General features: G+C 36.2%; 1 protein-coding gene and 1 non-coding gene across 2 annotated transcripts in view; both read left to right on the top strand.

Annotated features, from left to right (window-relative positions):
* Dnaja1 (DnaJ heat shock protein family (Hsp40) member A1) overlaps positions 1-10811 on the top strand; it is an 11624-nt gene extending 813 nt beyond the window's left edge. The window contains exons 2-9 of the mRNA XM_015492456.2: positions 480-621; positions 746-923; positions 3218-3322; positions 3452-3679; positions 7536-7650; positions 9032-9147; positions 9408-9508; positions 10168-10811. Of these exons, the coding sequence (XP_015347942.1) occupies positions 490-621; positions 746-923; positions 3218-3322; positions 3452-3679; positions 7536-7650; positions 9032-9147; positions 9408-9508; positions 10168-10386 (1194 nt within the window). The 5' untranslated portion in view covers positions 480-489 and the 3' untranslated portion in view covers positions 10387-10811. The remainder of the gene's footprint in view (positions 1-479; positions 622-745; positions 924-3217; positions 3323-3451; positions 3680-7535; positions 7651-9031; positions 9148-9407; positions 9509-10167) is intronic.
* LOC125610726 lies at positions 4150-4318 on the top strand. The gene has a single exon (XR_007340726.1). It is a non-coding gene; the product is annotated as a U1 spliceosomal RNA (small nuclear RNA).
* Positions 10812-14133: the final 3322 nt, after the last annotated feature.

The following is a 14133-nucleotide window of genomic DNA, read 5'->3' as shown; positions in this document are numbered from 1 at the left end:
GGGGGGGGGGGGGGGGGCTTGCTTTCTGGAACCAGTTCCATAAACCCCTCCCTCACCGCATGTACCTCGGGGTCTTGGGGATGGTGTATGGCGTTTATCAGTGTAAAGACAGTGAAAATGTGATCAATGGAGTGAATCTATTAGTGCCCCTTTTGATTACTGTTGTCACCACCTCAGGGGGAAGGGAGAACACAAGAATCCAGATTACAGTCGTGTTAACACTACGGAAGCTGTAGTGTGGGAGAGAAGGAACCAGCTGCTAGAATGCTTTTGAATTCCTTGATGATTTTTCGCTTACATTTAGTTAACTAGAACTTGTAGCTGAATTATCAGGAACTGTTACATTTCTGTGAAGTTTAGCGGAGGTGGTGTTTTTAAAATCAGATTTAACAAAGTAACAGTTTGCTGTGCCCTACTCTTGACTTTACTAATTAAAAACTACCAGCTGAAAGCTGATTAAAATTGCATATTTATTTCAGGCTGTAGAAAATGGTGAAAGAAACCACTTACTATGATGTTTTGGGGGTCAAACCCAATGCCACCCAGGAAGAATTAAAAAAGGCCTACAGAAAACTGGCCTTGAAGTACCACCCTGATAAGAATCCAAATGAAGGAGAAAAGGCAAGTAACTTGTGAACATCTGAGTAGTTCTTTGCCGATATGTAAAGTGTTTCTATTACTGTCTGAAATTGAGCTTGTTGTTGTTGTTGTTTTTAAGAAAATTGACTCTCCTTTTCTCAAATAGTTTAAACAGATTTCTCAAGCTTATGAAGTTCTCTCTGATGCCAAGAAAAGGGAATTATATGACAAAGGAGGAGAACAGGCAATTAAGGAGGGTGGAGCAGGTGGTGGTTTTGGCTCCCCCATGGACATCTTTGATATGTTTTTTGGAGGAGGAGGAAGGATGCAGAGAGAAAGGAGAGGTAAGAAAGATCTACTAGGGCTGGGGATGTGGCTCAAGCGGTAGCGCGCTCGCCTGGCATGCGTGCGGCCCGGGTTCGATCCTCAGCACCACATACCAACAAAGATGTTGTGTCTGCCGAAAACTAATAAATAAATATTAAAAAAAAAAAAGAAAGAAAGAAAGATCTACTACATGCAGCAAGTTTCATTAGCTGTTGATCAAACAAATTTTTGAGAAATCACTCCTTTTAAATGCTTGTTGACTTGTTGGTATAATGTTGTAGATTGACCCATAAACTGCTTCTGTTTGATTTCTGGTGTAATTTTATAAATGAGATTTTGTGTAACTAAAAATAGCTAAGCCAATCAAATGGTAACAAATGAGTGCTTTTAAAGCCCTTGGTTGGATACATCCAACTCCCTCAGGTTACCAAACATTAATTAAGGAACAAAGCATAGCAACATAGTTTTAAAACCCTTTGCAAATCTTATTTGGTTCCTGTGCCCTGGAACCCATGGTATGTGCCTTTTTCAGTCAGGTGAGTTATTAAAGTTCAGAAATAAATTATCCAAGCTCATAGCAAAAGAAACAGTAGAGGTAGCATTGAAAACATAGGCTCATTGACTATATAGCCTATTATCTTTTTATTCTTGATTCATCTTTGTTTTCTCAAAATATGTACATTGACTATTTAGCAGAAAAGTGATCTGTAGGCTGTACATGGAATAAGTGTTCCAGTCAAGAGAAGACAATCTCACTTTGTTCCCTGTGTAGTTTATACAAGCAAGGGCAGATGTTTTTATATTCAGGAGAGGATTATGTTAATAGTTTACTAAAAACAAAATCAGAAACCCAGAATCACTTGTTTAATAAACCATTAGATGGTTTGTCATACAGAAAAGTATTTGTAGTTTTTATCTTTTTTAAAATAAAGAATTGGCCTAAAATTTATCACTTGACCAAACTCTAGAAACTTTTACTTTTTCCTTGCCTGTACCTTCCACATAAAAGTTACAGTGAACTGAGAATGGTGATATATTCCTGTAATTCTAGATACTTGGGGACTGAGGCAGGAGCATCACAAGCCTCCCAGGCCTGCATGAGCAACTTAGCAAGATCCTGATTCAAATTGAAGAAGGGCTTGGGTGTGTAGCACAGAGGTAGAAGAAGGTTCCTGAATTCAGTTCCCAGTACTGTAAAAAGGTTGATGAAAAGGGTGGCTTTCAGCATGCCATAACCAACTACATGGACTGTTTGTGATAATAGAACCCAAAGATACAGCTAGGAGCAGAAGGATATAGTTGTTAATGCTTCACATTCTATTTAGGAAGTTAAAATGTTCAATAGGCATATTGTCCAGAAAAGAGTTTGAGAACTTTTTTCAGTCATGCATAAGGCAATAGTGTTGCAGTGGGATAAAGTCCTTGTGGAATCATTAGCTAGAAACTTATTAACTAACCATTGGGAAATGGTTTTATTTCTGTTGTCATACTGTCCTTATGTGATCTCAAAACTCTACTCCCTGTTCTAATATGAAAGTAATGTGTGACACTCCTTTGAAGCCTCAGGCCACCTGGAGATCTTTAAATTTGTATTAATTTGGGATAAAAGAGAAAATGCAATTCTTCAGTTGAAGTAGTCATCACACTTTTATGTGCCCACTAAACACATGTGACTAGTGGCTGCTATACTGGACAGTACAACTAAAACATTTCCATTACTGCAGAAAGTTCTTTTGAGCAATGCAGTTATGAAGGGTATGATAAATTTATCCTTTAAAACAACCAGCGCTGGCCCAGTGGTAAATGTGCTGTTCCTACTGAATCGGGAAGAAGTAGAAATTGATATTTCAGTGGTGTCTTAATTGGCTTCCCTGTCCAATCTTGACTGGTAGGAATTTACTGTGCTAAAGAATTTTGGATGAAGTAATTGACTCTGTTGCTCAATGTCATACTGAGTGAAAGCTTCAAAGAAAACATTGGCACAGAAATACGTATTTGAATTATTTGTGAAATGAGCTTACTTAGCTAACCTTGAATTTGGAGGTAATATCTTTGATTGCCATATTTCTAAGATAGTATGTCTGTGTCCTTGGGCATGTTAGTCTCTGACCCAATTTTCCTCATCTGTAATTTTATCACAGTTCCACGATCACATGTGATAATGTGGTAAACATTCTGTGAATAGGTGCTCAACTGATGATGGATCCTTATGAGGCTCATTTTTCATTATTCTTTACCAATTTTTATAGTGCCTTCAACATAAGATAATAGCATTTTAGATGGATTTTTAATGAGTAGTGTTTTGTTCTAGGTAAAAACGTTGTGCACCAGCTCTCAGTAACATTAGAAGACTTATATAATGGTGCAACAAGAAAACTGGCTCTGCAAAAGAATGTGATTTGTGACAAATGTGAAGGTATGATCTTTTAACATTCCTTTACATAACTGAAAATGGAGCTAAAGACTGAATAGGTAAAACTTGACAGATGTGCATTACTGTATCTGTTGCTAAACTTACACATAAATTTCTTTTAAACACTTTAAGGCCGAGGTGGTAAGAAAGGAGCAGTAGAGTGCTGTCCCAACTGCCGAGGTACTGGAATGCAAATAAGAATTCATCAGATAGGACCTGGAATGGTTCAGCAAATTCAGTCTGTGTGCATGGAGTGCCAGGGCCATGGGGAACGGATCAGTCCTAAAGATAGATGTAAAAGCTGCAATGGAAGGAAGATAGTTCGAGAGAAGAAGATTCTGGAAGTTCATATTGACAAAGGTGAGTTCTGATCCCTAGAGGAAATTCCATGGCAAGTTTAATAATACTATTTAAAAATATGTACTGTTTTTATAGGTGGGGTTGTGGCACAATAGTAAAGTGCTTGTCTAGCATGTGTGAGGCACTTGGTTCAATTCTCAGCACCACATGAAAATAAATGAATAAACTAAAGGTCCATCAACATCTTAAAAAAAAAAAAAAAGGCACTGTTATTCATTAGGAAGATTCAGAAACCCTTCAATGTAAGAGGGTCATTTTTCTGGCATAAGTGATTGAATAATGTCCCATGCAAACTTAATTCCTGTTGCACCAGAATTCTTTTGACCTTTTAAAATTAAATTACAGTTAAGCTGTGTACCCATTCTTAATATCTTTAAGAATTATTAGATTAAAAGATATGCATACTTTTAAGGATTTGGGAGGAGAGAAAGGTTTAAATGAAGAATGGCCTCGTTAAAATTCATCTTAAGATACTTACCTGGCAGGGGAGATACCATGATCACGAAGGTGGTTTTCCCAGGGCGAGGCTTATCCATTGCACTCCGGATGTGCTGACCCCTGCGATTTCCCCAAATGCCTTATCTTAGTTTGATTTGGAGTATAAAAAGTGGGGGGGGGGGATGGACTTTGGCTTTCTTAGTGTTTTTTTGTTTTGATTTTTTTTCCCCCTAAAGGGTGACAGTGCTGATGTTTCTATCAATTTTACACACAATATGTGGCTATGGAACCATATATCTCATGTATCTATAAATCATTGTCTATTATTTAAAAGCCAACAAAACAGTATAACAGTTTTAAGTTCAATAATGTTAAGTATTGTATAGAAATATATTGGAGGCAAAGTTCAGTTGATGACAATTGTGTATATGTTACTGATGCTGTAAATTATTTTTAATAAAGAAAATTGTATTATCAAAAAAAAATTCATCTTAAGAACATGTTTAAATGTTCTTATTTGTCCACTTCTTAATTGACTCTTCCCCATTATTGTATTAAAATGCTGAATTTCTTGTTCCCTTTTTTTCTTTGAGATGTTTTTCAAAGAAAACGGGGCAATGTGTTGCCCAGGTGCCATCAAACCCCTGGGCTTAAGCCATCCCCCTGCCTCAGTCTTGTGACTAACTGGTACTGTAGGTGTATGCTACCATGCCTGTCATAATGTTCCGTTTCTTAATTGATTTGTAAGGATTTAGATGACTCATTCTGGTTTTTTGGCTTTTGAAGTTTTATGATATCCCTCTCAGTTTCTACCTATTGGGCTCTAGGTTATAACTATGTAACTTCTTTATATTTATGCATTTTAAGATTAAACTATTTTTGTCATTCTCTTAATTTTGTTGGTTTATTTTAAAATTTTAGATGTATTACAGCAATGCATGTTCATTTTAGAAATATGTATAACCCCAGAGAAAAATTGGTTATATGTAATTCTGTGAAACAGTCAACATTATGGTAATAATCTCTTTCAGAGTGCTTTTATAAAATGAAACTAATATTGTACCTGTCAAACTGGAACTGATAGTATGAGCATCTTTCCATAGTAATATACAACTCACATTAATTAAGTAGTTATATTAAAGTTACCCTTTGTTGTGCATCTGCAGATTTAGCCAACTTTGGGTTGAAAATATTTGGGGACTGTATATATTCAATACAATATATATTCAGTACAATATTCATTGTACTGAATATGTATAGATTTTTCCCCCCTTGTCATCGCTTCTTAAAACAATGTAATACAAAAACTATTTGCAACTTAATTGTACTATGTTACAAGTAATTTAGACATGATTAAGTGTGCAGGAAGATGTGCATAGGTTATATGCAAATGCTACATCATTTTATTGTATAAGGGACTTTAGCATCCTCAGATTTTGGTGTTTGAGCCAGATCAAGGACCAGTTTCCTGCTGGTATCAAGGTATAACTATAGTTATATATATATATTATCGGGAAGAAGTAGAAATTGGTATTTCTGTGGTGTTTTAATATTGGCTTCCCTGGCCAATCAAGGTATAACTATAGTTATATTATCGGGAAGATGTAGAATAAATATTTATATATAAAGTCTATCATGTAAATCATGGTAACTGCCCTCTCACAAAAATTTTTAATTAACCAGGTAACTTTTACGTATTTTTATAAATTTGATTTACAAATGAATTTAACTGGCCCATGATGAATAGGGTTTGTGCTGAGTTTTTCTCTTTAGTTTGATGTCTTCTCTTAAACACAGCAATATATACTTAGAGCATTGATTGCAGATGATGCTATTAATGGTGTGCTCTTTACATTGAGAACAACCAAGAAAAATTAGCTGAATTTAACTGCTTTACTGATGTAACAAGACAATTACTTTGCTAGTATATAGTTTAAAGACAGATTATTAAATTTTGTCAGTACTGATCGGTATTGGTTTTAAGTCCATACTGGAGTATTTATGGATTAATTTTGCTTCAGAATAACGTGGGGAGAACATGTGGAAGTACAATACATAAAATATTAATCATAGGTTAACCATGGAATCTCGATTAATCTATGGAAATCCATTATACTGTTGACTGTATTTGTATGGAGTGGACGTTTATGTATGCATATGTATGCTTATTTCTAAAATGTGGAATCACAATTGTTTATGTTCAGTGACCTTGGTAATCATTAGTTAAGTTGTTAGAGATGTTATAGCCTTTACTGAACTAAAGTATATGGGGCAGAGAGAAATAGAAGTTGAGGAGAATCAGTAAAAATACTGATCTTTTTAAAAATATCCTGCTGGAAAATCGTCTTCCCTGTGTTTTTTCTTTTGAGGGGGTGGTGCTGGGGATTGAACCCAGAGCCTTATGCATGTGAGGCAAGCACTCTACCAACTGACCTATATCCCCAGGCCCCCATCTGTGTTTTTGACATTGGCCACTAAACCTCTTCCCCCCTTCCCAGTAGTATTTTTATTACTGTAGTATTGAAGGATCAAAACCAGAGCCTTGCATGCATATGCCAAACAAGTGTTCTACCATCAAGCTATACCCTTAGACCCAATATTGCACATTTTAAATATTTTTAGTTTATATCTAGATACTCTATTATAAATGGTACAATAGTGAAAAGAAAGTTGATTTATTACTGTTAGACTTAATATAAATAACTTGAAAAAGTCTTGTTTTAAATTTTTTTTTTTTTAAGATGTTGATGGACCTTTATTTTATTCATTTATTTGTATGCGATGCTGCGAATCAAACCCAGTGCCTCACATGCTAGGCAAGTGCTCTACCACTGGGCCGTGATGCAAGCCTCTTGGAAAAGATTCTTAAATGTGATAGTGGAAGTAATTAACATTTATTGGCTATAATGTTTACCATCTGCCAGTTTGTTACTGGCCTAGGTATTTTGGGGTGGGGAGCAGTTTGCACAGTTTGTTGCTTTGTACTTTTGTGTATAACTTGATGGCCCTGTCCCTTTTTTTTTTTTCCTCCCTTAATGTGATAGCATAGGCGTTTTTTACTTAAATCCTCTCAAAAGCTCTAATGAGTTAGGTGTCTCTTTGGGAAAGTTGAAACTTAGAAAGGTTATGCAACTTAGTTCCCCAGAGTAGTCCAGCCACTAAATAGCAGCTCTGAGCTTTGAAGTCTTGTCTGTTTGCTTCTAGAGTTTGTTTTCTATTTGATAGCTTTCTTTAGTAACAAACTGAACTGATTAAGAAGTCATTAGACATTTCTCTGATAATTTACCATCCACAAGATTTTAGCATTTGTTTTTCATGTATACACAAACAAATCTGTGTGTTTTAGTAGATTTTGCAGTTCTCACCTCAGTGATGGATGGATATTCAGCAAAAGTACATGTTGTTCTCTTGTTTTTAGGCATGAAAGATGGACAAAAGATAACATTCCATGGTGAAGGAGACCAAGAGCCAGGACTGGAACCAGGAGATATTATCATTGTGTTAGATCAGAAGGACCATGCTGTTTTTACTCGGTAAATACTTAAATGACATATTGTATATTTGGTTGTTTTTATTTGTTTTGATTTAAATGAGCTTCCCTTAGAACGTTATTTCTGGAAATCCTAATCTGAAACTTAAAAGGTGTATTTCAATTAGGAGATGTTTTCTATGAGATGAGTGGGTGCTTGGAGGGAAACATCCCTAGACAAAATTTAACCCTCAGTCATAAGGTCATAGCGCTTTCACCAGTTTTCAATCCTGAGTTAGTGATATATTGAGTTGCTTTTAAGTGTAACTATCTAAAACTATCTCAAAAGAGAAGTTTGGGCTCAGGTGTATGTAAATTCAGGTCTACTGCTATAAAATATTTAACATTGAGTTTATGATGAACTTATGTTGAAACACAAGAAAGTTGATCGTTAACAGTGAACATATTAAATATATCCATCTCTGAAACATGAGAGACTGATAATAGGATTGGGGACAACATCTTCAAAGAACTGGTTTAGAATGGATTATGTGGGGTGGTGTTTCACAAATGTCTCAAAAATAATGAGGAATGCTGACGAGTTCAGGATGACATATCAATAAGGAAATTCTTACTATTCCTTGAAATCTGTTGTCTCCATTATTTAATTTCACAGAGCCTAAATAATCTAGGACCCAGCCCAGGTCTGTTTAAATTTATACACTGTAATGTTTTCTGTTCCTGGTGTATATTTGCTTTCTTTTTATTTATTTACTTTTTTACTTTTTTTTTTTTTTTTAACTTTTTTACTTCTTTAAAAAATGTTTTTTAATCAGTTGTAGATGGATACAATGCCTTTATTTTACTGATTTTTATGTGGTGCTAGGGATCAAATCCAGTGCCAGGCAAGTGCTCTATCATTGAGCCACAGCCCCAGCCCTGTATTTGCTTTCTTTAAACCTCATTCTTATGAGAATTTTTTTCTTTTCCAAGAAACTTTATTTTAAATGTTAAGTGGTACAGGTTACCAGAATGTGTGGAAGGATTTTAAAGCCTTGTCCAGGAACTGCTGTTCCCAGTTCTTAGCTCTGTTCCATTTTTAGGGGGATTGGGAGGGGTTACTGTATGTGAACTGCATCGTTCAAGAAGAAAGCAGCGAGGTGCATGCCTATAATCCCAGTGGCTCGGGAGCCTGAGGCAGGAGGATCACGAGTTCAAAACCAGCCTCAGCAACAGCGAGGCACTAAGCAACTCGGTGAGACCCTGTCTCTTAAATAAAATATAAAATAGGGCTGGGGATGTAGCTCAATGGTTGAGTGTCCCTGAGTTCAATCCCTGGTACCCAAAAAAATGTTTAAAAAGAAGAAAGCAGTTGCCCACTCTGGTACTTTTAATCATTGGTAGTTTGAAGGATGTAAATATGTGCCATGTTTGCATTGATATAGACGAGGAGAAGACCTTTTCATGTGTATGGACATACAGCTGGTGGAAGCATTATGTGGTTTCCAGAAGCCAATATCTACTCTTGATAATCGAACCATAGTCATCACCTCTCATCCAGGTATGGTAACTAGATGAGTTTTTCCCTATTCTAGTTTTCCTTATCTCCTAATAACTAAGAAGTAGAGGCACTTGGAGATAACTGGTATTTTTTCTTCCTCCATTATATATCCTTCCCTGGGTTGATAAGGTCATAAACAGAAGAGACAAGGATTGTTCTGCCTCATAAATGAACTCCTATCAGTTAGGACATTTCCTTTATTGTTTTCCTTGCCATGTAAAAATATAGCCATACTTAGAACTTGACTTTGATGTTTTTAGGTCAGATTGTCAAGCATGGAGATATAAAGTGTGTGCTAAATGAAGGTATGCCAATTTATCGTAGACCATATGAAAAGGGTCGCCTAATCATCGAGTTTAAGGTAAGCTATAATACTCTAGGGTATTTGAGAATGGTTAGCTTAATCATTGGTTAGAATTAACATTTTCTGAGTGCCAAATAATCTCATTTCCCCCTTGCATAAAAAGATATATATTGATCTTATTGTTACTTAATAACAAGTTGGGGATGGGTTTATTTGCATCATTAAGAAAGGGATGACCTTTTTAAAGTCAAAAGAGCTTTGTTAATCTCTTAAGAAGGATTAAATGTTTCTGAGGGTGGATTCTTATGTTTTAAATATCTGTTTGCTGAGTGAAGCAGTGCTATAACCAGCGTTTTTTGTTTTGAAGACCTGGCTTTTGCTTGTTGTATTAGCACATGCTTACCAATTATTCATGAGACTGTGGCAGGAGATCACAAATGCAAGCCCAGCCTGGGCAACTTAGATCTTCTGTCTCAAATTTTTCTTTAGAAGTTTGGTATGTAGATTAACACTTGGCCCAATATACACAGGGTCCTCGGTTTGATCCCAGTACAGCAAGAACAAAAAAGACCTGACTTTTGTCAAAATTCTTAAACTGGGGTTCACAGTATTGACCTTTGACATATTCGTTTAAAAATTGTTTTTCTGGGGAAAATGAGTCCATGATACTTGAAGAAGCTAATAATGAAATTGAATTAACAAATTTCTTTTTGTAGGTAAACTTTCCTGAAAATGGCTTTCTGTCTCCTGACAAACTCTCTTTGCTGGAAAAACTCCTACCTGAGAGGAAGGAAGTGGAAGAGACTGATGAGATGGATCAGGTAGAACTGGTGGACTTTGATCCAAATCAGGAAAGACGGCGCCATTATAATGGAGAAGCATATGAGGATGATGAACATCATCCCAGAGGTGGTGTTCAGTGTCAAACCTCTTAATGGGGCCAGTGAATAACACTCACTGCAGGCATTTCATATGCAGTAGTGAATGAGTGAAGGACTATAATCATAATATGCTCACTACTTGCTATTGTTTTTGTTTTAATATTCAATTATAGTAGTGTTTTAAAAGTTAAATGAAGAATAAACGCAAATATAAAAGCTCTGACTTTGCCCTGTATGTATGATGACTTCAGTGTGCAAGAAGTTGTTTGATACCTGTAAAAACTACTTTTAAAAAAGTTCCCCTAGCATCTGTTAGGCCATACCTTGTAATTGATTTCAGCTGTGTATGTGGACAAACTTAGACTGAAATACTAGGTATATGTGTTGATTTCAGTGTATGACCCTTCATTGTTAAGCTATAAAATTAAAACTCTGTATTTAACTTGCAATCAGAAAAAGAAAACTTAATTTGTAGAGGAGTGTTGGTCTGTCTAGTTATTTGTATTAAGTGGGACTCTTGTGATGCATCTGCATTCTATTGCCTCAACTTACTTGAAGGTGACATAATGTATAATTTTGCTTCTGGTATCAGTGAAAGAAATGATACCTTTCAAAAGATGGGGTTTATCATTATATGCTGCTTCTTAAGGGCTTGCACTTGTAGAATTGCATTCCCTTCTATTGTGCCATCTTTTAAAATATATATATATATACATACACATATATACAAAACTGTGTTGACCAGTCCTGGTTACATTTTTCCCTTCTCTTTGGACCATGGTAAGCCCTGGTAGTGAAATCCAGACCTATACATGGAAAAGTAGTTTGCATGTATAATATAGGAAAGGTGTTCCTTAGGTATGTTACAGGCTTAAACCATTTGACTTATGCTCCAAAGTAACTGTAATTTGATGTTGGTAGTCTAGCAAATATGATGAATAGCTTTAACTGTATGTTTAAAAGTCATCATATGTTCACATGCTTAAATCTGGATATCAGAATTTAAGCAATTCTTGAAATGTATGAATGTCTCCTTAATATACTGATTACAAAGCATTTCCAGTGTGTCACTACAGGCTTTTTTTTTTCCCCCTCAGATCATGAAAGCATTAGATTTTAATTAAGATACATAGCTTCATTTTACTTAAAATTAGCAACAAAATTAATATTAAGATAATTAAATGCTTAATATTAAACATGGGTGGGGAGTGAAAGTAGAGGGTTGACTTGGTATGAATCAAGAGGAAAGGGGCTTTAAAAACTTGTTAACCACTGGGGTTGAGGATAATAATAACTTCCTGCCTTAAACATTTCCAATCTGGAAGTAGCCTGAAAGTTTCCCTCATGCACTAAAGAGGAGAAACTAAACTTTGGGGTAAAAAAAAATATCCAGATGTTCAATGTTGGTTTGACACTGGTTCTCAATCTTGGCTATCACTGTCAGGAGGACTTCCCAACATGATGCATACTGTACTTTACAGCAACTTCTCAGATAGTGGGAAAGGAAGCTCTAAAAGCACAGAAAAGAGAATGCACAATACAAAAAATGCCATTCTTGCACCTTTTATCTTTCAAAATGTGTCATCTCATCCACCTTTGGAGATAGCAGGAATTTAAACACCTTTTTTTAAATGGGAAAACCACCCTCTCTAGTCTACTGGCTTCTCAAATTTGAACATGTTTGCCAGGCCTCACTACCAATTTGATGCTGTAAGTCTGGGGTAGGACCTAAGAATTTGTCTTTGAAACAAGTTGCCAGGTAACATTAAGACCAGTGTTCTAGTCTGAGTAAAAGCTAGTGACTACAAAGACAGGTCCAGATTCTTGCAATTCATTTATTTCCACTTACCTCACTACCTGTGGTTTGCTTGGGTAAATATTTAACAGAATGTGGAGAAACAATCCATGGTTTCTTTGCCTTAGCCTAAACTCTTAAAAATTGAGGAAAACAGCAGGAGAAGGAAGAAATGGAGCTCTGGAATTATCTGGTTTTCAATGTGAGCTCCATGCAAGTTGTGTTATTAAAGTATATCATGTCTGGAAATCATTTTTTCTTATGTATTTGTGGGGTCTTTTATCTCTTTTTTAATTTATTTAAGTAGGTATATATTACAGCAGAATGCATTTTGATTCATTTTACAAAACGGCAGCACAACTTTGTTTCTCTGGTTGTACACGATATAGCTTTGCACCATATGTCCAGTCATACATATACTAGGGTAATAATGTCTATCTCATTCTACCATCTTTACTGTCCCCAGTCTTTTATTATTATTTTTTTATGTGGTGTATCTCATACATGTGAAACAAGCATTCTACCACTGAGCTACATGCCCAGCCCCTTATTTGTGGGGTCTTAATAGAATCCCTACTGAAGTGGTTCTGAGACTTAAATAAGGCTGATTACATAGTAACAAAGAGCTTAATAAAGGCTATATTAGTGGAAATAGTAAAGAGGATACATACCTAAAATTTCATGTCATTTAAAAACATGTTGCTTTGGAATACCTTAGGGTGGTATCTCAGATATTAAGTGGAGCATAGGACATAGGTTCTTAATCTAATGAACTTTAATGCCACATATTTTTGAGTTTATGTACTAAACTCCCAGGAACCTAAACCCATATACTTAATTTCAGAATAAGTGCACATAGATCCTTGGCACCCAACTCCCTTTAGCCTCTGCCATCATAATGGTAACATGATCCCTGGCTGGAGGTTGTTGCCCTTCATAACAAATCCAGGGCCTCCTGCATGCTAGATGAGCATTTTATCTCCAAGCCCAATCTTAGTCCAAGGCTGTAGTTTTTAGAAAGTAAAGGAGTAGCACCACCTGATCTTCAGCCCCTAACCCCATGTAGCTGGGGTGGGCTCTCCTGCCAAAGTGGCCCAGACTCAGGTGCTGATCCCTCTTTCTCTGGAACCTAGGGAGATGCAAAAGATGAAGTGCTGGAAAGAACTAAAGTTAGTCACGAGACAATGAGTGCACTACCATTTTTAACCCTATCTTGAGTTTTGTGTGGAATAAAAGGCAAAAATATTTTCAATTTTGTTTGCTCAACATGCATTACGTTAATTTAAAAATGTAATGGCTTCTAATCCAGGCTTTGGCCTGGTCTCCCAAGACTACCAATTTGTCTAGCACTTACCTTGCTGCCTTGCCAATTTGCCATTCCTGGAAAGGTTCTCTCTCCTTAGATGCCAAACAACTTTACTTTAAACTCTTCCTCCTGGTCCTTCTTTTATGGTCACCTCCAGAAATGTTTTCCTAACCCATCAGCATATCACTCTTTTTGTCTAGCTCTTCTTTACCATAAGGCAGAAACTAGCCTTTTTTGCACCATCCCCAGCACTTGATGCTAGGAATAGAAGTGCTCCATAAAAATTCCTGGAAGAAATGAATGTGTGCTGACTGACTATAGATTCTTGATTGTAAACTAGCACAAACTAAGCAATATCCAGTTGCCAGCTCATGAAGTCAAGGACTAAATCAAAAACCTAACTTTTCAAAGGAAAGTTTTTGTAAAGAATTTGAGCATAAGCTGTTTTCATGTCCCAGTTTAAACTTTTTTAAGTAAAAGACTTAACTGGAATGACATTCATGAGAATTCTAAACTAATGGCTACATTCAACTCCCAGCATTTTTTTTTCCCCCCAGTACTGGGGGACTGAACCAGGGAGGAATTATATTCCCAACCCTTTCCCCACCTCTTTTCTTTTTGAGACAGTCTGGCTAATTTGCCCAGGCTAACCCCAAACTTAGGATCCCACTTCAGTTTCCAGACTCACTGGAATTGTGTC

This window comes from Marmota marmota, unplaced genomic scaffold (genome assembly GCF_001458135.2).
Source record: "Marmota marmota marmota unplaced genomic scaffold, marMar, whole genome shotgun sequence".
Lineage (NCBI taxonomy): Eukaryota > Metazoa > Chordata > Mammalia > Rodentia > Sciuridae > Marmota > Marmota marmota.
The sequence above is the reverse complement of the archived record's forward strand: the minus strand, read 5'-3'. Positions and strand labels throughout refer to the sequence as shown.